Genomic DNA, 22,449 nt, shown 5'->3' with positions numbered 1-22,449 from the left:
GCTGGGGATGGCTCTGTGGCCTCTGCCCCAGGCGCTAGAGTGGCTCTGGTCGCCACATGGCGACACCCAGGATGGGCAGAGCATCGCCCCCTGGTGGACAGAGCGTCGCCCCTGGTGGGCGTGCCGGGTGGATCCCGGTCAGGTGCATGCGGGAGTCTGTCTGACTGTCTCTCCCTGTTTCCAGCTTCAGAAAAATGGATAAGAAAAAAAAAAAAAAAAGTGTAAACATAATACATTTCATAAAGTAAGTCATCAGTTTCCTGTGTAATAGTTCCCCACAGATTTAGAAAAATGAGTTTTTGCTCACTAAACTTTAGCAGCCAGCCTTCTGACAGATTTAAAAAGCCATGTGTTTACACCTCTGTTGTACACAGGTTATATGGTATAGTTTTTTGTCTTCTATTAAATTGTGAGCTCCTTGAAGGGAGTGATTATGTCCCATTTTTTATGCTGTAAATATTGGACACTCAGTAAATGCTCAGTGATACCATCAGACCAATGGTTCTCTCATCCAGTATGTCCTTTCACAAATATGTGACTGCAGGTGACATTACAAACACAGTGGAATCCCAGTGGTCAGCAGACTTGTGAACTGGGTACTACAGGTTTCATATAGGTGGGCCAGGAATAAAGTTCAGAACTAATAATTTGTAGACAAGTATTTAGTTGCTGGTTGATTTACAACCTAATTTTAGGCATCTAAGAAACCACTTGATTTTGTAGTAGGGCAGGTTGAAATCCAAATGCCTGCTTGAAAGGAGAAAATGAGCTAGCAATCAATCATTATATTGCTGCTGTTTTCTCATTGTGTTGCCATCTGCCCTGTTTGTGCATTACAACAACCCACAGTGGGTATCGCTGCCCTGTTCATTAAGGACTCTGTGAACAACAGCCAAATCCTGCAAGTGCAGGCAACACTAGGTCTACTAGTAGTCTAACTTTTTATGTGAACTTCTTACTTGTCAAGAAATGATGTTTGGAAAGAAATTTGGGCTCACCCACTTAGAAGCTAGTGATCTTGGATGATTACTTAGTTTCTCTGTGCCTCAGTTTCCTCATATGGGAAACAAGGCTAGCAATATCTACAGTGTGTCTGTAAAGTCATGGTGCACTTTTGACTGGTCACAGGAAAGCAACAAAAGACAATAGAAATGTGAAATCTGCACCAAATAAAAGGAAAACTCTCCCAGTTTCATACCTATTCAGTGCAGTTCGATGTGGGCTCACACACAGATTTTTTAGGGCTCCTTAGGTAGCTATCCTGTGTAGCCGCTACAGACTCGTCACTGACTGATGGCCTACCAGAACGAGGTTTCTCCACCAAACTGCTGGTTTCCTTCAACTGCTTACCCCACCAAGTAATGTCATTCCTATCTGGTGGCGCTTCGTTATAAATGCGCTGATATTCACGTTGCACTTTGGTCACAGATTCGAATTTAGCGAGCCACAGAACACACTGAACTTTCCTCTGTACCGTCCATATCTCGACTGGCATGGCCGTGGGCTGCTCCGTTATATACACGGTGTTACATCATCATCTGCGCATGCGCACATGCTGCCACATCATCCTACAGAAAGTAGGAGGGTTTTCCTTTTATTTGGTGCAGATTTCACATTTCTATCGTCTTTTGTTGCTTTCCTGTGACCGGTCAAAAGTGCACCATGATTTTACGGACACACTGTATGTCCTACAATTGATAAAATTAGAAACAAAAGAACTCTTAACTAGTACATAGGACATCTACATTAAATATTTGATGCCACATCCCATTGTTCTTTTTGAAATTTCTAGACTTAAATAGGAAAAAATTAAAATAAGGACCTCATAGAAAATTAGGTTCTTTGTGACATCAGGAAGTGGATCATTTAAAGTAGAAATTTAGATTCTGTCCTTAGCTCTCAAGTGGCCTTGGGTGATAGCCAAAAGGTAATAGAAGACTCCATTCTTGGGACAGGGTCTTACAGTTCACGTGGCATGGGGAAGTAACGTGGCTGGATTTGGCATCGGGGGAACTTGCCCTCGCTCACGCGCTGCCACTAACTCAGGGTGGTTCTCTTAGCACTGACAAGCTGCCTCACTTCTGTGTTTGTTTCCCAGGGCTGCACTGACAAAGACCACAAACTGAGGGCCTTAAGTAACAGAAATGTATTTCTCCTAGTTCTGGAGGCCAGAGTCTAAAACCGAAGTGTCAGCAGGGCCCCAGCTCCTAAGTCTGGAAGGGACAAATATCTTTTTAGGTCTGCAGAAAAATAAGAATCTAATATCATACGATCATCACTCTACCAGAACTCATTGCTGGTGAGGTTGACTTAATAGCTGATGGGAAAGACAGGCCTTACTTAGTGTGTCTTAGTGAGAAGTGAGAAGTGAACCAGGAACATAATTGTGCTGATGTCTTGATCTTGAACTTCCAGCCTCCAGAGCTGTGAGAAATAAATTTCTGTTGTTTATGAGCCACCACTCTGTGGTATTTTGTTATAGCAGCCCAAACAGATTAAGATACCCCAGTACTTCAGAAGGTGATTACTTGGAAATGGGGTCAATGCGGATGTAGTTTTGATAAGATGGGCCCTAATCAAGTATGGACACCAATGTCCTTAAAAAAAGATTTGGGCACAGAAATAGATGCACCTAGAAGAGAAGACGGTGTGCAGACACAGGGAGGTGATGGCCATCCACAAGCGGAACCAAACTAGCTGACACCCTGATTTTGAACGTCTAGCCTTCAGAATTGTGAGAACATACATTTCTGTTAAGCCACTCTGTGTGTAGTACTTCATTGCAGTAGCCTTACAAACTAATATGCACACTCTGGATGTTTCTTTCCATCAATACTGAGACCTGAGTGGGGATGAGGGAGCCTACCAGCTGTTTTAACTGAAGGACAGAACTAACCCATGACCCGAAATTTCTGGATCATTTCCTTGGTGTCACTTTCAGCATTGCTCTTTTTAAAGGACTTATTAAGATTTGGACAGTAGCCGTATCTCTCTCTCTCTCTCTCTCTCTCTCTCTCTCTCTCTCTCCCCCCATTTTTTTTGCTGCTTTTACAACCAATCTGGTTTCCATAGCTACATCTAAGACACAGCCGACACTTAAAGCGGTTGCTTGATAGATGTTCAGTTCCCCAAAGTTCAGCCTGGAAGATCCCCGCATCCATGAGGGAAATAGATGCAATCCGATTCTGAGCAGAGCCTGTGGCCCCTGACTGCACGGGGGCAGCAGCGCGGCCACTGAGCTGGCGAGGGCCACGTTCCTGTCCGCAGGGGCGCACAGCCTCCCTGGGCCCAGGCTGTTTCTCATTAAAGCAGAGCTGGCTTTTTTACAGAAGGGAAAGGGGCAAAGAAACTTCATTTGTTAATGAATGGTCTCAATAAATATTCTTTCCTTTCCAGCCAGTTCAGGCTACTCTGTCATCTTTGAAGATGTTAGATGTGGGGAAGTGGCCCATTTTCTCCCTGTGCTCTGAGGAAGAGCTGCAGTTGATTCGGCAGGCTTGTGTCTTTGGAAGTGCGGGGAATGAAGTTTTATATACGACTGTAAATGATGAGGTAATTTTGAAGAAAAATTCAACCACTTCTGTTTTCAGTAATGGATTTGTTAAACTGAAGATCTTGAGGAAACTAAGGAATTAAGGTTAAAAAAAAAGGACAAAGAGTAGATTCTTATTATATAATGAAGCATTATTGTTTTAGGAGGACTGAGCCTGTTTGAATGTAGTGATAGGTTTGTCAGAAGTAGAACTGCTTGAACTAACGACAGTGGTTTTCCCACAGGTTTTTGCACTTGGCACCAACTGCTGTGGCTGTTTGGGATTAGGTGACGTCCAGAGCACCATAGAACCTCGAAGACTGGATTCTTTAAGTGGCAAAAAAATAGCCTGCCTCAGCTACGGGAGTGGTCCACACATTGTGCTGGCAACAACAGGTAACCCAGGAACACAGTGTAGAATTTCGCCCTTATTTTGTTTGTTGAGAAACTGGACTAGGAACATCCCTTCAATTGAGAACATACTTTTTGATTGGGCAAGAGTTTCTGGCTCTGCCCTGTGAACTTGCCTATGCTTTGAACAGCATTAAACATGAATATATCTGAATATCAGAGTAAGGTAATGTAGCAGATGGAATCTAGCAATTATTGGACTTCAATAAAGCATTAAGTGCTTTATGCCTGGTAAAGCCCCTTTTGTTTACACTTTATAAGTGTAATAATTTTGTATTAAAACTGAGAACTCTCTCTAGACTTTTTGAATTTGAGATTCCTGATCTACAAACTGAAAGATGAAAGCCAGATTCCAAGATCTCCTCCAACTCTTAGTATCCTCTGATTCTTATGTTCAACAATGACTGATGACTGGAGTTGGTATTAGTGATGTAGGGAATTAAATATTCTTATGCCTATCTCATGAATTCAGACCAATAAGACATTATAATTAAAACACAGAGTTTTTCTTAAGCTGGGTATTTATTTTATTAGTATTTTAAAAACTGAAAATAAATTTTTTATTTTTTATACTTAATTCACATTAAAAATAACTTTTAGGGATTTTTGGCTGCTATTAAATAGCAGGCTAGATTATTCAGATAAATTCTTCACTGAAAACAACTAAACATTCTAGATATAATATTAAAAAATTTTTTTTTCATGAAGGCATCAAAACACTGACAAGCAGAAAGGAATCACTAGATCAGATTTAGGGGAAAGAGGGGAACATGAAGCTAATTTTGCCTTAAAGACATCTGCCCCTATCCTTCAGTGGAACTGTGGTCTGATGTACTCGTGAGGTGAAGGGGCCACAAGTTAGCACATTAGGCTGAGACCACATAGGGCTGCAGTCTCAGGGCAAGGATGAGCCAGTTCTTCCATGTTACAGCACTGAACTACAGACTTCCTTGGCTCTGAGCAAGCCAGGCAGGAAAGAAGAAAGAGAACCTCTCCCTGAGAGATTGGAACTGCGGATTTGTGTTCCAATTCACATCAGACTGGATGGTCAAGAAATCTCCAGTCCTGGATTTATTAAAGAGATGCCTTTAAGCACCTTTAAGAAGTTAAGGCAAATCCTTTCTTTAGGAAGGCACCTTCATTCTGGGCCTGAGGGAGTATGATGCCATTGAGAAATCATTTTCCACTGTAGCGAAGGGGGAGGTTCCCTTGCTTTCTTAAGGCTGAGCAGTGTTTCATTGTGTGTGCGCGCCACAGCTTTTTTATCCACTCATCTGCTGGCGGGCGCTGGGCTGCTTTCATATCTTGGCTATTGTAAATAACGCTGCAGTGGTTGTTTATATTCTTTCAAAATATGATTTCACTTATATGTGGAATCTAATGAACAAAATAAACTAACAGACAAAGTAACAACAGACTCATGGATCCAGAGAACAGATTGACAGCTGTCAGCAGGAAAGAAGATTGGGGGCTGGGTGGAAAAGGGAAGGGATTAAGGGAAAGAAAGGTCATAGACACAGACAACAGTGTGGTGTTTATGGGAAGGAGGGGGGTAGAAGAAGGTAAAGGGGGATAAACTGATGGAAGGAGACCACTCGGGGTGATGAATGCACAGTGCAGTGTACAGGTGGTGTACTATGGAATGGTGTACCTGAAACCTATGTAATCTTATTAACCAATGTCACCCCAATAAATTCAATTTATAAAAAAGAAAAATCATTTTTTCTAGTGGCAATTAGCAGCACATAGTCAAAGACAACCAGATACATAAGGAAACAGGCACCACGAATGAGAACCAGCAAAAACTGACCACTAAATATCAGATACTAGAATTACCAGACATCTGTTATAAGATGGCCGTACTTACTGTGTTTGAAAAAATAAAATATGAGCTCGTAAGAGAGATCATAAAAGACTTGAAAAAGAACCAAATATAGAAGTTAAAGTTTTGACTTTCAACCTAATGTATTTTTCCATTACTCTTAGCAGCCTTTTTTTCTGCTGTTTAGTTAAAGTCTATCTTCCAACTATTATAATTGCATTTATTTAAATTTCATCTTGTTGCTTTGAGGTAGAATGTAGTTTATATTTTTGGAATGTATTTTTCTACAGACTGAGTTTGGTGGAATAGGGTAGTTGATTAGCTTTTTCAACTTAATTGTTAGTTTTAACCTGTAGAGATGTGCAATACATAATTTCATGTAATGAAGTAAATATTTTGAAAACGAATTATGTTTCTTTTTATTTTCAGAAGGAGAAGTCTTTACCTGGGGTCATAATGCTTACAGCCAGCTGGGTAACGGGACCACTAATCATGGTTTAGTGCCCTGGCTGATCTCTACTAATCTGTCAAACAAACAAGTGACTGAAGTGGCCTGTGGGTCTTACCATTCTTTGGTGCTGACATCTGATGGAGAGGTAAGAATAGTCAGCATAAATCTCATTGACTTTTTTCAATGTGATTATATAGATTCCTAGAGCAGTCCTAGAAACTTTATTGTTTAATTAAAATAACTGCCTCCCTCAGATTCAGCCTTATTCTTGTTAGGAGCTCATAGTCACGGTGTTTATACTGTGTTATGTAATAAGGATATCTATTACTGCAAAATTTAAAAGGATGTGTTGTTTATTCTATATTGCTCTACTTAAAGGGTTTTTTTTGCAATAAGAAAAATCCCCAAATATTAAAAAATATGGCTGAAGTAAGTACTGTAGTTTTATAAATAGTATATGATATTTGATGATTATTGTTATGTGTAGATAATAGCAATAACCTAATTTTATAAATTAATACATTTTATAAGAATGAATCTTACAAAAACTTCTCTGCCTGTGCTGTGACAATTTATGATCACTTTGAGAGCAAAGATGAGGTGCCATAAGCATACTGTCTGATTGAGACCCTTTATAAATTAGCATATTTTATTAACTTACCTCTTCTTTCAAATAGGTATTTGCCTGGGGGTATAATAACTCTGGGCAGGTAGGGTCTGGATCAACAGCTAACCAGCCGATCCCTCGAAGAGTCACTGGCTGCTTACAGAGTAAAGTAGTTGTGAACATAGCATGTGGGCAGATGTGTTCAATGGTGGTGGTGGACAGCGGGGAGGTAAGAAAGTTATTTTATATGTTACATATTTAAAAAACCTGTTTGCCTTCTCAGTGTTATACCAACCTGGCATATTTCTCACAGCCGAGAATGTGATTGCTATTTGTCTTCGTTGGCACTGAGTCTCTCGTCTCCTCTCAGGTTTACGTGTGGGGTTACAATGGAAACGGGCAGCTGGGACTTGGCAGCAGTGGCAACCAGTCAACCCCCTGCAGGATAGCAGCTCTGCAAGGCATTCGTGTCCAGCGAGTACGTCCACTGTTTGGTCTGTGTGTGCCAGTTTTTAAGTCTTTGTTGACAAAAATGTTTTTAATGCCAGTCTATTAAAAACCGTTTTTACAGCAGGATGAGAAGTTTAGCTGCTTGGATATCTTCATTGAAGTAAAGGTTTAAGCTCTAAATTAAGCCCTGAGTTGTTATAGTTATTCATCAGAAAGTTTAAATTTCTAGGGCACTGTCATATACAACTGTTGGAATATAAATTGTTAAAATCTTTTCCAAGGAAACTTTGGCTTGGCAGTATATATCAAAAGCCTCAAAAATATGTATACTCTTTGCCTGACCGGTGATTGCACAGTGGATAGAGCGTCGACCTGGGACACTGAGGTCCCAGGTTGGAAATCCCAAGGTCGCTGGCTTGAGCCCAGAGGTTCCTGGCTTAAAGCCCAAGGTCACTGGCTTGGCTTGATAACCCTGGTCAAGGCATGCATGAGAAGCAATCAGTGAACAACTAAAGTGACACAACTATGAGTTGATGCTTCTCATCTCTTTCCCTTCCTGCATCTCTCTCTTCTTTCTCTCTCCGCAAAACAATTAAAAATTAATTAATTAAATATGCATACCATTTGATCTGTAATTTTACTCATTCTAAGGAACCAAAGAGAAACACAGAATTAGTGGAGATATAAAGAAGAAAAAAAAGGAAGAAAAGAAAAGAATAACTTTAGTAAATAACAGATGTAGCATAATTTATCTAATAAAATAATAAGTTAATGGTTAATAAGTTATCCTAAATCTATATGAGCAGAAATGATGTTTATAAAGGATTTTTAATGATCAGGAACAGTGCTATATATAATGTTAAGTAAAACATGATGCAGAACTGCTTATACAATCTGATCATTCAAAGAAATCCATCTGTGCATATCTCTATAAAAATAGAAAATAATATTGATCTTGAAGTTAATTTCATATTTATACTTTACTTTTTTCACATTGAACATGTTTACTTTTAAAATAAAAAAAAATTCTTAAAAAATAAAAGTATCTGTTTATTAACTTCACATCCCTTGATCTCTGTGAGCATAATGAATGCCATTATTATAGCTGCATACTGGTCTCATGTCTCTGAAGGACTTATGTTGCTGTTACTGTAGTTTCAGCCACACAGAGGGCCTAAGCTAGTTCTGGAGGGATTGGTTAACTGAATGCTTGCCTCTCTGAGCAGGCTGCCGCTTCTTGTTTCTTCAATTTTTTATTCTTAACCTATTCTGTGAAAGCATGTTTCCTTCTGTTTGCAGGCCTGAGTGGATCTGGTGTTTCTCTTTCAGGTCGCCTGTGGCTACGCACACACATTAGTATTAACAGATGACGGCCAAGTATATGCTTGGGGTGCAAATTCTTACGGCCAGTTGGGCACTGGCAATAAAAATAACCAGTCCTATCCTACGCCTGTCGTTGTGGAAAAGGACAGGTAACACCTGCACTTTCAAAATAACTTTAGTGTTCCTTAGTGACTGAACAAAACTTAGACATAATATAGACTTGTGGGGAATGTACAGCTAGTATTAGAATATTCTTTAACAAGAGCATTCATTCCTTTTTAAAACTGGCTTTTGACTTGTTGGGAAATTTGACTGTATGGTAAATATTCTATCTTCCCTGAGCCATATCTCATCAATACCTCCAGTAGCTACTCTATGCAACAACTAAACGTCCAGCAGCTACTCTGCATTATTCTTCTCTCTCACCAAGTACGTTTCCTTCCTCCTTCATTGTCTTCTGTTTTGCATTCTTGAGAGGAAGTTGATAATGTTTGCAGTCTGTCTTCTGTGGTTTAGGAAAATTTGCTTGGTACGAATCAGGTGTAAGACAGATGACCTTAGCAGAGGCAGCGGCCTTGGCAGTGGCTTTGGTCCCAAACCTAGACCTGAAGGTTCCCTCTGAACTTTCTCCACTCTCCTCCCTGTAGCAGCTGCTGCGTCAGCCAAGCCTGCACCCCTCATCTGACTGCCCCATGGAGCTGGGTGTTCAGGAAAATGTCCCCAGGCCTGCTTAGGAAGGCTGGGTCCCTATCTTTCCCGACCCGAACCCCTCTGCTCTGCCTGCACCAGCTGTTCTCCACGGAGTAGTGTTCCTGCCTCCTATAACAGCACACGGTGCTCCCCTCCAGTGAAAGCGAATAATCAATATTTCAGAAGTGAATGTGACAATTACATTATTTTGATTTCCTGTGGTGGGTAGTTTATCCCAGATGGACACTGTTTCAACCAGCTACCTTTTTCACAGAACATTATCACAGACAAGGGAGGCTCATTTTAAGTGGTTTCCCATAGTACACAAAAGATACTCAAAAATCTAAACATCTTTGCCTAGTAGGTCACTGTGGAAGTGATTAAATATGATGAAAACAGAGGAATTAATTCATGTTTATCTAAACAGTGTCGGGCTGTTCTAACCTCCGCTTCTCTCAGAGAATACCAGATTGCTTTATAACCAAAGTGGTTAAAATGTAGAAGGTCTTTTTCTTTTGTTAGCTGCGTAGATACCTGTATGTTGAGCCCCTGTCCTGTCATCAGACCAGCACTGTGTCTCTCCACACAGCTAGATTGGCGTTTCATAGACTCTGGGGCCATCTTGGAAGCCTCTTCTTCCTCTCACTGATATTGTGGGGAGCACAAACTTTCCTGTATCCTCATCAAGGTTCTTGTGACTGGTCTAATAACCAAATAGACATGAGACACTTCAGCAAGAGAAAATAACCAAGTCTAATACATACATGTGTATGGGAACCCTACATACATTAGAGAGTTAGAGACCCCACATCCACAAAAGGTTCAGAGATAGAAAGGAAACAAGGGCATATAAGACATTCTGATCTAGGGATGAGGTAAGGTGCCCAGGAGGCTTCAAAGGGTCATTGCAAAAGCTAAGATCAGTGTTCAGTAAATAGAATATAGGCCCTGTCCTATAGAAATAGGTCAAAAGAAGTTATCTCTGATAATGCCTTATTAATGGGGCTAGGCCCCTAATTCAAGTTCTTCTAGGTAGTTAAGGGAGGGGCAGAAGTTTCTCTTGAGCACTCAGTTAAAGTGGCCTTTAGGTCATAACAGTCTGCCCACTACAAAAGCACATCTTGGGGTGACTTGTTCTGAACTCCCACAGTATCGGGGGCCATTCCAGTCCCTCATTGGCACCGTGCTTAGGTGTGATATCTGCACACCCATCAGCCTTCCCCAGCTCAGCTAGCCTTTTTCTTTATCTCCCTTTCACCTGGTTTGCACACCGTTGCCAGATTAATCCAGAACTCTGTTCCATCATATCATGGCCCTGCTACAGGTGATAACCTTTTTCCATCACATCAGATCAATTCTAAACCCTTCAGCCTTGGATTCACGACTGACCCCACTGTCCCCAGCAAGCCCCACTGCACTCTGCTCCCAGGAGTTGCCCATCTATTCCAGTTCAGTCCTCTTCACGTTGTACCTTCTCCAGCTGTGTCGGTCCACCTTCTGCCTATACATTTGTCCATACAGTTCTCTCTGCTTCATGTGCTCTTACTCATTCAGAGCTTACGTGGCCCCCCGCTGAACTCCCTTTCACCTCAAGTCCTCCCTGAGGAGTCCCCAGGCATTTCCTCTTACTCATCAGAACCCTTGGAGGCCACGCGACACTGTGGTGTTGTCTGGGGACTCTTCGCAGTTTCACAGATACCTACTTCTCATTTCAGCTAAGTCACGAGCTCGTGTGGCCGGCCCCAGAGACCCTGAAGCAGCCATTAGTCGTGGAAAGAAACGGTTTTTGAATGTGCACTGTGCTGGGTAGCTTATTCCATTTACTCTTCACCACAATCCTACACCTTTCTTTTTTCTTTTTAATATGATAAAATGGGTTATAAGAGTTTAAGTAACGTGGCCTCTGATTCCCAGGTCCATGTCTTGCCTACTGTACCAAGCCATCTAAAATGAATTGTTGCTACTCTCATGTGTGGGTGTAATATATGAAGGTAGATGGTAATAGTATATTCATTAGATGGTAATAGTATATTCACTTCTTTTTAAATGAATTTAATCTATTTCCTTCTCCCTTTTCCTTTGTTTTGAAAAGTATATCCTTATTGAGAAGCAAAATATTATTGCCCATCTTCCCTATGTAGGCAAGGTTTGATTTTAGCCAGTTGACTGACTTAACCATGCAAACAGGAAAGGCCTTACTAATTTGAATTGATCATTAGAAATAGTCTTTATATAGGGGAGGCTTTGGCACTTAAAATGCTGAGTGGAAGTAGTAATATTGAGCAATGTCTACTGTGAGGCTACCACTTGTACACCAGACATTGTGCTTGGGGCTTAACATTTTCTCATTTAATTCTCATGTACTAGCCTTCTAATGAAACTGAGACCCCCAAATGCTTGGGGACATTCCCACAGTCACACAGCCTAGTGGTAAAGCTAGGATTCAAGTCTAGCTCCAACATCAAGGCTCTCCACCCTGGGACAGACAGCCTCATTTCCTCAGCACTCTGGGGTTGTTTCCAAGAGCTGAGAGCTATCTTCTAATAAATCAGTGAAATTACTTGGCTGTACATGAAAACCAGATGTCTCAGCCTTCTAAGCCAACTCCCCCCTCAGCACTCTCCAGGTTGTCCAATGACCATCATCTCTCCTCAAGTGGGAAACTAGTTACAGCACACAGGGGAGGGTCCCTTTTAGAGGGACCCTTCAGCCGCTCGCTTTGGACGACCCTCAGTTGCTCTGTGTTGTTGAGCCTTTTCCCAATTGGTCAGTAAAATGATCCCCAGAGTATATTTAGTAAGACCCTGTACTGGGTGCTTAGGAAGAGAGAAGTAAATCAGTGAGTCAACCTGCCAGGAGCTTGTCATCTAACTGAATAGGTAAGACATATACATCTGGAAGAGAACAGGGCCAGGTGGAAGTGCTGTGGACAGGAAGTACTACAAGAGATCAGGTGAGCGAGAGACCTTTGACCTCGGGGCTGTTTGAACTAGGCCTTAGAAGATGGGTAGGATTCCTGAGGCAGAGAGAAAACACTTTCCTGAATAAGGACTTTAACTGTGAATAAAGACATTGAGGGGCAGTGAGTACATCTGTTGGAATATAGGAAAGAACGCTGGACATTCATGGGAGTGAAATTATAGATGGCCTTACTGTCTCTTCTCTGGGTTTTATCTTGTGGGCAATCACTGAACTTCTGAAAGTACTGTACTGACAAGAATGGGGTTTCAAGAGGATTATTAGCCGGCCAGTGTTGTGGCTTTTGGGTCAAAGGAGAGGAGTTCTGAGGCAGAGACTCAGAGGTTGTTACATTGGTCTAGATGTGGGGTGTATATGACTGAGGGTGGTGGCAGATGGGTGAAGTTATAAAGGATGTATGTTATTTGTCAACTGGATAGTCTGAAGAAAATTGTGAGAAAGGGGGAAAGTCAAAGATGATTCTGACGTTCTGAGCCTAAGTCACTGAGGATGCTGACACCATCTGCTGTGGCAAAATCCAGATGACAGCCTCATTGGAGGGTGAAATAGCTTACTGTCTTCTTTGAATCTGTATGGTCACTTATTCTTAGAGCAAAGTAGTTATTTCCAAATCAACAAAAACAGTGTTTTCTATGGAGAAGTGTCCTGGGAACTACCTCCTTGGCGGCCGTGAGCTCACTGCACTAGGGTCTGACACATGGTCCCAGAAAACTGCACTTTGGGGTGCTGGATGGCATTGTCCAGTGAGCTATAACTACTGAATTTATTATTGCAGGGTGAGTTGGGGTGACTGACAACAGGTTCCATTTCACCCTAAAATTGGTGATGTTTTGATGAAAATATTTTTTGACCTGGGTCAAGATGGTTCAAGTCTTTATTATCTCTTCTTCTCCTTCTCCTCCTCCTCCTCCTTCTCCTCCTCCTCCCCCTCCTCCTTCTCCTCCTACTCCTCCACTCCTTCCTCCCTTCCTCCCCTTCCTTCCTTCTTCCAACCTTCTTTCTTCTTTCGCCTCCTCCTCCTTCTTCTTTCTTACTCTTTTCTTTTCGTCTTCACTCTCTTGGATTGTAGCTGAGTTCAGAGTGGGTGGTACATATTTTTATAGTCCTACTGGCTCGAAGTGGTAACTAGATCTTCACAAGTTATAAATGCATTGAGGCATAGCTTCAATGTAAATACCTGCATATTGCCTGGACATTGAGCTCAGGTGTCTAAGTCTTGTTTTGGTTTTGAAATTAAACCTAAGGGAAGGGGAGGGAGGTCAGCTCCTTTCTTCCCCTGTTTACTGTGTTTACTTGGTGTTTGCTTGTGAGTTTAGAATTATAGAGATCGCAGCCTGCCACTCCGCCCACACCTCGGCTGCCAGGACGCAGGGCGGGCACGTGTACATGTGGGGCCAGTGCCGGGGCCAGTCGGTGAGCCTGCCTCACCTCACCCACCTCTCCTGCACGGACGACGTGTTCGCCTGCTTCGCCACGCCCGCCGTCTCCTGGCGCCTCCTGTCCGTGGGTGAGAAATCGCTGTCCATTTGGGTGATGACTTGGAAATTAGGGAGGGAACTCTGGGGCTTTTATTTTGATAGGAAGGGCTTTAAGTGCAGTATCAAATAATTTATTTCCCTCTGCTGCACTCCTTGAAAAGGAACTAGTTTGATTAATTTTTCTTAATAGTATTGGACACCAACACTGCATACTAAATTGAAAGTACTTTTATTTGACTTCTTTTTAATTTGACTGCAAAACTATGTCTTTTAATTTTAGCTAGTAATTTACTCACACATCCAAAGATTTCATTTAGTGAGGTGGTTTGAGACTTTTTACTTGTGGTTTTGCCAGATTTACAAGCAGATGTGTGTGGTTCTAATCCTTAATGATTACAGAGGTGCAGATTTGTATTTAGGGGAGAAAGCCGTGCTCCATTGTTAGTTGTTTTGGAGAATGGATCGTTCCACGAGTACCTCCCGAGCGATGCCATGTTGCAGCCTGCGTTTTCCTCATGTCTGTCACTAACGCTGCGCACACTGCTGTTTTTCTCTTAGAGCCCGATGACCACCTCACAGTGGCTGAGTCACTGAAGAGGGAATTTGACAACCCCAACACTGCAGACCTGAAATTTCTGGTGGATGGGAAGTACATTTATGCACATAAAGTCCTTCTCAAAATTAGGTAAGGAGTCTTTACTTTGAGAATTAGAATAAACACATTTATTATTTGCTCTCCTAATTATGAAAAACTGTAGGGCAGATTTTGCCCTTACAAGCTTATACTGCAGCCTGGGAAAGTGTACGTACACACACACACACACACACACACACACACACACACGCGCGACGAGAACTAGGGGAGGCCAGTGCTCCACCCAGGTGTGGCTGACTGCGGGCCACAGTGCTCCGTGCTCCCTCCTGGGACTTCACCAACTGTCTGCCGCCCGGGGTGGGCGGGTGTGCCGAGGGTCTGTAGCCCCACGCGGCTTCACACAAGTGTGTTCCTGGTGAAGAGCCGGGCTTAGACCGTGACCATCCCTCTCCTCGGCCTGCTGTAGGGTCCTAAACATTTAGATGCTTGAAAAAAAGAGGACATGAGGCTTTTCCAGAGCGGTAAGCTCTAGGGTAGAGTTAACACAGATGTTTACAAAATCAAACATGTTGATGTGTAATTTTTGAGCAATGAGCTGCTTCCATTTAAAGTGTGCATTGGAGGAGCTTTGACATATGACTATGCCTGTGACAGCAGTGCCCCAAATCAAGGCACAGCAGGCCTCTCACTCCGCCAGGTCCCTCAGGCCCCCACCCAGGGCGGGCGGTCACCAGCTGTCACTGCAGGTTAGTTAGCATTTCCTGGAGTTAAGTGGACTATACAGTGTGGATTCTTCTGTGCCTGGCTTCTTTCATTTAACATAGTGATGTTGAAAATCATCATGTTGTTGTGTAACAGATATTTAAATCCTACTGCAACAAATCACAAGCTCAGTATAGCACTTCAGTCTCAAGGTCAAAAGGTCAGGCTGTGCAACATTTGTTCACTCTTACTAGAATCCACAAACTTTCCTAAAGAGTAGATGTGTGTTAGCTAGGGCTGCTGTAATCAAGTATGTAATAATGTATTCTCTCTCAGTTCTAGAAGCTAGAAGTCCAAGGTCGAGGTTTCACAGCATGAGTTCTTTCTGAGGGCTCTCAAAAACGATCTGATCAATGAGTCTGGGCTTCTGGTTGTTTGCTGGCAATCTTTGGCATCCCGCGGCTTGTGGCAGCATCACTCCAGTCTTTATATAGCGTTCTCACTGTATGTGTGCGTGTGTGTGTCAAATCCCCCTCGTTTTAGAAGAATACCAGTTATACTGGAGTAGGGTCCACCCTAATGACCTCACTGTAACTTAGTAACCTTCATCAAGATCCTTTCTTCAATACTGTTATATTCTGAGGCTAGAGCTTCAACAACATATGCATTTTGGGGAGACACAGTTCAGCCCATAACAGGAAGTGAAGAAACAAAATTAGTCAGAAGTTATTAAAATAAACCCACCTGATTTCCATAAGTGCCGCTCAGTGGATGTGGTGTAGGAACTGTGCTAGGGAGGCCGGTGTGGTCTCCGCCCAGCGTGTCTGCAGGCGCAGCTTCACTGCGCAGGTGTGCATTTGCAACCTTGTTGAGTTCATGGTTGTTTGAAAACCGCCAGCAGAGGAAGCGAGGGGCCAGGGCGAGAGCAGAGGGTGTGCAACATGGACAGTGTCGTGTGTGGTGTTGTGTTTTCCTTTCTCCTGTTACTGTTTTCCCCTCTGAGCCCACAGGGTGTGCTCCTGGTGCCTATCTGCTCTTGCCCAGAAGCTAAGAGCTGACATGCTTTTCTTCTCCAGGTGTGAACATTTTCGTTCTTCATTGGAAGACAGTGAGGATAATATTGTAGAAATGAGTGAATTTTCATATCCTGTTTACCGAGCCTTCCTGGAATACCTGTACACAGACAGCATCAGCCTTCCCCCCGAGGAGGCAATAGGTAACTAACTGCCACCAGACTTGACCAAGAGATTGGCAAAGTGCTGGGTAACTTGGCCAGGTGGTCTCTGTGGAGCTTAACTGGATGACGCTGGGAGAGCAATCACAAAAGTAGTTCTCTTTTTGTGTGTTGAACCCAAACTCTTTTCCCTCATTTCTACTTCATACAAGGTTGACTGGATAGATAAGAGATAGATGAATTATCAAACCATCACCACTGTGGAGCAGGTGCCATCTTAATTACATGTTAGTATTGTATATAACTTTTAGCTACCATACCTGCTGCCCTCTAGACCACTGCATTATTAACAATATAAAATCCACGTAATAATAAGCCCTGCTGGTTTCTATATCTGTGAATTTCCATCCAAGATGGCTCTGGGACAGACAACTGTGACCTGATGGGTCCTGTCCTGAAAGGTGTGAGGGGTTTACCTGACAGTAAAAAAAGCAACATGGAATCCAATGGGAGCAGAGTTGAAAACATACTAAGTGTCTGTTTACAGCTTCAGCAGTATTGTTGGCCAGTACAGAAAAGTTAAGGAATTACTTCTATAAGGAACTAAAGAAAGGGTTCAATCCCCAAATTTTTAAATAAAACGTTCATTTTACACATATAAACCAATCACATTTTTTTTTTTACCAGATCAGCATTTAATTTTACTCAAGTAAACAAGTCTGATTTCTGAATTTTTATGGTTTTCCTACCTTCCACAAATGTTTTAGTGCCATAGCCCTTCTCAGTGTCTGTGAGGAGACAGACTGAGGCCCTGCTCCTGTGGAGCTTGTGGTCATATGAGGGAGACCAGCCCTAAACAAATAAAGACGAGCAGTCAGGCAGGAGGGTCTGGGAGTGCACTGAGCAGAGACCTAGGGGTGAGGAAGGAGTGAGCCATGCCCTTTAAGCTCCCCAGGGCAGAGCACTGTAAGCCTGGGAAATAGTAAGTGCAGGGTCTGAGACAGGAACACACTGAGCATGTAGAAGCAGGAGGCAGCCAGGGCAGCCGAGTGACGGAGCAGGATCTCAGTGGTAGGGACTGAGGAACTGAGAGCTGGGCAAGACTATGCACACCCCAGGGGCTGTGGTCTTACTCTGCATGTGATGGAAAGCCTTGGAAGGTCTTGAGCATAGGATTGTGTTAGTTAGATTTGCTTTAATTCTAACAGTAAAATAAAAGAAAAAGTAACTTAAACAAGATAGTTTCTTTTTCTCCAAAACCAGGAATACAATGCAGGGCATTGCTACATGTGGCCCCTGTGTATATGGTTCAAGACTACATCTGCAGTAGCAGGATGGAGGAGGGGACAAGGGCAAATATCCAGTGATTCTTAAGGAAAGGTCCTGGACTTATTTCAAACCATGAACTGGAGCTGACCAAGGTCATAACCCACATGCACAGAAGGTTGGGGAGAGTGTGGTCATATCAAGGTGGCCATGGCTCAGCTAAATAGTCTATGGTTTTGGAAGAAAGGGAGAATGGATTCGTGTGTGTGTGTGCAGTGGGGAAGCAACAAGTAGCTTCTACCATAGGCGTGATGGGATTTGTTGTGAAAAGGTCAGTAGTCTAATGGTTTAGGTGTGTGATGACGGTCCCTGGGTTGAGTGGTGTAGCTGGGCGGTGCTGACGAGATCGGAGTCTGGGTAGTTTAGAGTGAGTGGACGGGGTTTGTCAGTGGATGGGATGTGGGTTGTGAGGGAAAGAGAGGGATGACTGCTGCGAGGTGCCTGGCCTGAGTGGCAGGCTAATGGAAGTATCATTCACTATGATGAAGAAGATGGAGAGGTATTGCTCTTGGGTTTGAAGAGTTGAAGGAGCTTGAGTGGCTTTATTAGACATCCAAGTGGCTGCTATTTGATAGGCCCACCTCTAATATACTGCTCACAAAATTAGGGGGACAGGGAACGTACAGATACTCCAGTACTTTCAGCCTTTTGTATAGTGCATTTTCACCAATGAAATAAAAGTTGGGTCTGCATCTTATTTGCATAAATGAATAACTTTCTTTGACTTTTCATTTGCTTTTCTGATTTCCTTGTTTAATAAAAAAAATCAAATACTTCTTTTTTTAATCGCTTCATATTCATTTTGAAATATCCCCTAATTCTTGTGAGCAGTATATTTGCAGGGCCCTGAGCAAGGGACCAAATTAAGGGCTACATACCATAAGTCTAAAAACTTAAAGTTATTTGCTAAGCTAACTTCAGATAAAATATGTTCAATCTTCATACCCTGAAAAGTAGATATTCACTGAGAACGGAAAGGCTGGGTTTGAGTTTGAGCTGAAATGTAGCGTGGGACTTCCTGGAGAGCTGCGCTAGAACACAGCGGCACGGGGGACAAGCCTCTGGCCTCCGCTTACAGCCGGCAGCCTTTCTTTCCTCACCACCAGCTACCTCCTGCCTCACACAGGGGGTGTGGGCACCCCAGTCTGCATGTCCAAGCTCCATCCAGCCCCAACTCCGGCCATCCCTTCGGGCTGGGTAGGGTCTGTACTTTGGTATTATGGCAATTTGGAGTGGAGGAAATATCCACACATGCAGCCTCGGACCAGTAGGCAGGGAATCCCAGTGTCCCAGGCACCCACAGTGTGGTCTTAGAGTGGGTGCATGGCTCCTTGACCACACTTTTGATGAGGGTGTGCCTGACAGAGGTATAGAGTGGGGCCCTCTTGAGCAGGGACTCGGGGGAGGGCTCGCTCTTAGGGAAGTTCTTGCGAGCACCTGTCAATGTGATTCTCAAGCTTGGGGATGTATAAGGCTGTTGACATGATTTTGGGAGTCACTGAGAATTAACCAAAAACAGTTCAGCCATTCACAACTTTCAAGGTTCCAGTATCCTCCACTGGGCCGTAGGCTTTCTTCCATAACTGATAGTTTGTTATGTTACAATGAAAGCAAGTTTCCAACCAAATTCTTTCACATGTACATAACTTAGTAGCAGACAGATACAAAAACAGTTGATGTAGTAAGAATGATAAAATTCCAGCTCTCTGTCCATTACACCCTCTATGAAATAGTTTGCATGAAAGGTTAACTTGAAGTAGATGTGACAATATTCTAGTAGCAGGATTTAGCCAACCTTGTGATCAGGTGGTAGCCTAGGACTGGATGTTGACCTACCAAATGTACTACTCCAAGGGTGTAGGACTCTAGAGCTCATGACGCTTGAACCCCATTCATGCAAAAGCAAAAAGACCCTCAGAATATTTCTAGCCAAGCCACATATCCCGAATACTAGTCTTCACCAATAGCAAAGTATTTCTAGCACTTTTTAATGGTTTAGGTAGCAGTGTTATTTAAAGCTCCTGACAAGGGCCTTTTGAATGCTAACTGGCCATTCCTGATTACAGTACTTCATAGTTCCACAGGGCAGATGAGAACTAACTTGTATATGTGCTATATTACTCTATGTTAAATTATTTGAAAGTAAATGACAGATAAATATGACAGGAATCATCAACAGTTATAGATGGTATTTAAAAACATGGGGCTGAAAAAAAAAAACAAACAAACATGGGGCTGGAATCACTTAGGGAAATATGTGAAATAAGAACCTGAGGATTGTACCCTGGGACATGCAAACATTTGGAAGTCAGGAAAAATGGCCCAGCTGAGACCAAAAGAGTAACTAATTGAGAAGAAAAACACAAGCAAGTAACAAAGCATTTCAAGGAACGGAGTATCATGAACCAGGTGAGATTCTGTGTCAATCTCGAGTAAGGTAAAACCAGAGAATAGACTTGGCATTGTGGAAGCCATTAGTGACAATACCAGGTGTGATGCCAGGAGTGGAGCAGATGGAATTATGCCTGAAGTGAGTTGAGTTGAGAATGAGTGGTGAGAAGATGGAGGCAGCAAGCAGAGGTGACTCTCCTGGAGGTTGGCTGGAGAGGACAGAGAAATGGGGCAGAGTGATGAGAGGTACACCTGTGTCCCTGAAAGGCTTTTCTTGTTCCTTTTTTTAAGGATATGAGCACTATTATAGCATGTACGTATACTGATGGGAATGACCCAGGAGTAGATATTGGTAATACAGGCAGACAGATAATTAGAGGGGCATTTCTAGGAGACACCTTAAAGCCATTTTCCCTGTGCTCTTATTTATCCATGGCTCCTTGTCTGCGCTTTGTATTTGACCAGTTCAGCTATGTTCCTGGAGAGCCACTGCTCAGAGAGGTCGGCACAAGTCTGTTTACACAGCCTTCCCTAAGGATTCTATTCAAAATAATGTCTGAATCATCTCTGAAGGGTTAATGAGTTTAGAGCAGGATGTTTGAAGTCACTCCCCTAACAAACATCTCTTTCTGCCAGGATTGCTAGATTTGGCTACATTTTATAGAGAAAATCGTTTGAAAAAGCTCTGCCAGCAAACAATCAAGCAAGGAATCTGTGAGGAGAACGCCATTGCCCTGCTGTCTGCCGCTGTCAAGTACGATGCTCAGGTAAGAAGAGCATCTTTCAGTTAGCTTCCCTCCTGGAAGAGTCGGTGGGCATCTATTTCCTATCTTAAACTAAAATGAAGTCTTGGTAGATTACATACTTAACATGAACACAGTCAAGTATCACACAAAGTGGTAGTGCGTGTTTATATAATGTTGGAATGGACCTCACAGGCAGGAAACCATAAAGGAAAGGATTGATGGATTTGATTTCAAAAAGATAAAAAAAGTTTATACACCAAAGACCGCCACAGAGAAAATTAGAAACTAAATGAGACACTGGGGAAATTTAGCAAAATATAATGAAGCAAGCTTACCATCGTTAATGGATAGTTCTTAAAAAAAAAAGAAAGAAAACACAAGCAGATTGATAAAAATGAATCAACTGGATTTATGAACAAATGAAATATGTATTTTTTAGAAATAATACAGGTTCACAACAGTGGGCATTCTCCTAAACTGCTGATGAAAATGCAAATTGGTACCATCATCCTGGGATGTAATTTGGTATAATATGTAGAAAAGCTTTAAAGATGGAATTCTTATAAGAAATTTACATATAGGAATTTGGCTTAAGGGAGTAATCATGAGTTTGGACAAAGATTAATTTAGAAGATTTTTACTGCAGCATTGTTTATAATTTTGAAAAGTTAGAAAAAGTCATTGTGAACTAGAGGATTGTTTAAACTACATAGAATGTTAATAATAAATTATGCAGCTATTCAAGATATGTCATTAACTGAAAAACTATGGTCCTATTTTTATTTTTTTAAGTATAAATAACAATTTAAAAGGACTGTAATTCATTATCTACAAAGACAAGAAAGACTTAAAAATATAGTCCCTGTTTATCTTTAAATGGTAGGATTATGGATGATTCTCATTTCCTTATCTTTGCTTGTTTCTTTCTGAACTTTGTACAGTGACCATGTATTGTTTTGCTAAGAAAGAAAACCTTAGAGCTAAATCTTTAGGAAACAGGCTATGCTTCTTGGAGTCGATTTCTTTTTGTCATAAGGATATCCTCTCTTTTGGTTAAAAAAAAACAGGGACATTTTAGTGGTGTGCAAAAGAAATGGTTATAACCTCTTTTCTGCTTATATAAATAATACGCTTATTAAAGAAATTTGGAAAATACAAAAAGAATGAGGAAGGAAATGACTCACCAACCAGACAGTAAAACATTTTCACAGTTCTTTCTGATCTTTTCCTAGATTCTATCATATATATATCTCTAAATACTAGATTTTTTTTTTAAACTTACCATTTAAAAAAAATCTTACCCACCAAAAAACACTGACATTTAAAAGCATAATGAATGTTTGTCTTTTGTCAAGATAATACTTTAAAGGGTACTTAAAACATGGAAAATGCTTTATGGCCAAAAAAAGAAAAAAATCAGTGTGCTTTTTCTAGTTTGTTGCAGTCATGGTGATAATACTAGAGTCTGGTGGGCTACCACAGATGACAAGATGGTGGGCGCATACCATTTGCATCTGAATGAGGCCTCATTTTCCAAGATTTTTCATATTCCTTATTTATGTGAATTATTTGTATGGTTACCTTCCAGCCCTCTATTTTCTAGAAAGTAAGCTCCCTGAGGAATGGCAAGAATTTTGCTTTGCTCACAGCCAAATATCTAGTACTAGGATAGTGCGTTTGTTTAATGAATGCTCCACTTTGCCTACAGAGGCACTATATTTTACCTGAGCCCATCTAATTGTACTAAGACAGTATAATACACTACAAATAAA

The 22,449-nt window shown here is 41.9% G+C and overlaps 1 protein-coding gene across 5 annotated transcripts in view; it reads left to right on the top strand.

Moving 5' to 3' along the window:
- Nucleotides 1-22,449, top strand: part of RCBTB2 (RCC1 and BTB domain containing protein 2) — a 38,514-nt gene that overhangs the window by 13,102 nt on the left and 2,963 nt on the right. For 4 of the 5 annotated variants that reach the window (XM_066234690.1, XM_066234689.1, XM_066234691.1 and 1 more), the window contains 10 exons: nucleotides 3,397-3,552; nucleotides 3,778-3,928; nucleotides 6,195-6,361; nucleotides 6,894-7,052; nucleotides 7,194-7,301; nucleotides 8,603-8,745; nucleotides 13,582-13,772; nucleotides 14,302-14,428; nucleotides 16,117-16,256; nucleotides 20,568-20,698. In XM_066234690.1, coding sequence (XP_066090787.1) covers nucleotides 3,397-3,552; nucleotides 3,778-3,928; nucleotides 6,195-6,361; nucleotides 6,894-7,052; nucleotides 7,194-7,301; nucleotides 8,603-8,745; nucleotides 13,582-13,772; nucleotides 14,302-14,428; nucleotides 16,117-16,256; nucleotides 20,568-20,698 — 1,473 coding nt within the window. The remainder of the gene's footprint in view (nucleotides 1-3,396; nucleotides 3,553-3,777; nucleotides 3,929-6,194; nucleotides 6,362-6,893; nucleotides 7,053-7,193; nucleotides 7,302-8,602; nucleotides 8,746-13,581; nucleotides 13,773-14,301; nucleotides 14,429-16,116; nucleotides 16,257-20,567; nucleotides 20,699-22,449) is intronic. The other variant, XM_066234692.1, reaches the window with a different exon arrangement.

This window comes from Saccopteryx bilineata, chromosome 6, assembly GCF_036850765.1.
Source record: "Saccopteryx bilineata isolate mSacBil1 chromosome 6, mSacBil1_pri_phased_curated, whole genome shotgun sequence".
Taxonomy (NCBI): domain Eukaryota; kingdom Metazoa; phylum Chordata; class Mammalia; order Chiroptera; family Emballonuridae; genus Saccopteryx; species Saccopteryx bilineata.
The sequence above is the reverse complement of the archived record's forward strand: the minus strand, read 5'-3'. Positions and strand labels throughout refer to the sequence as shown.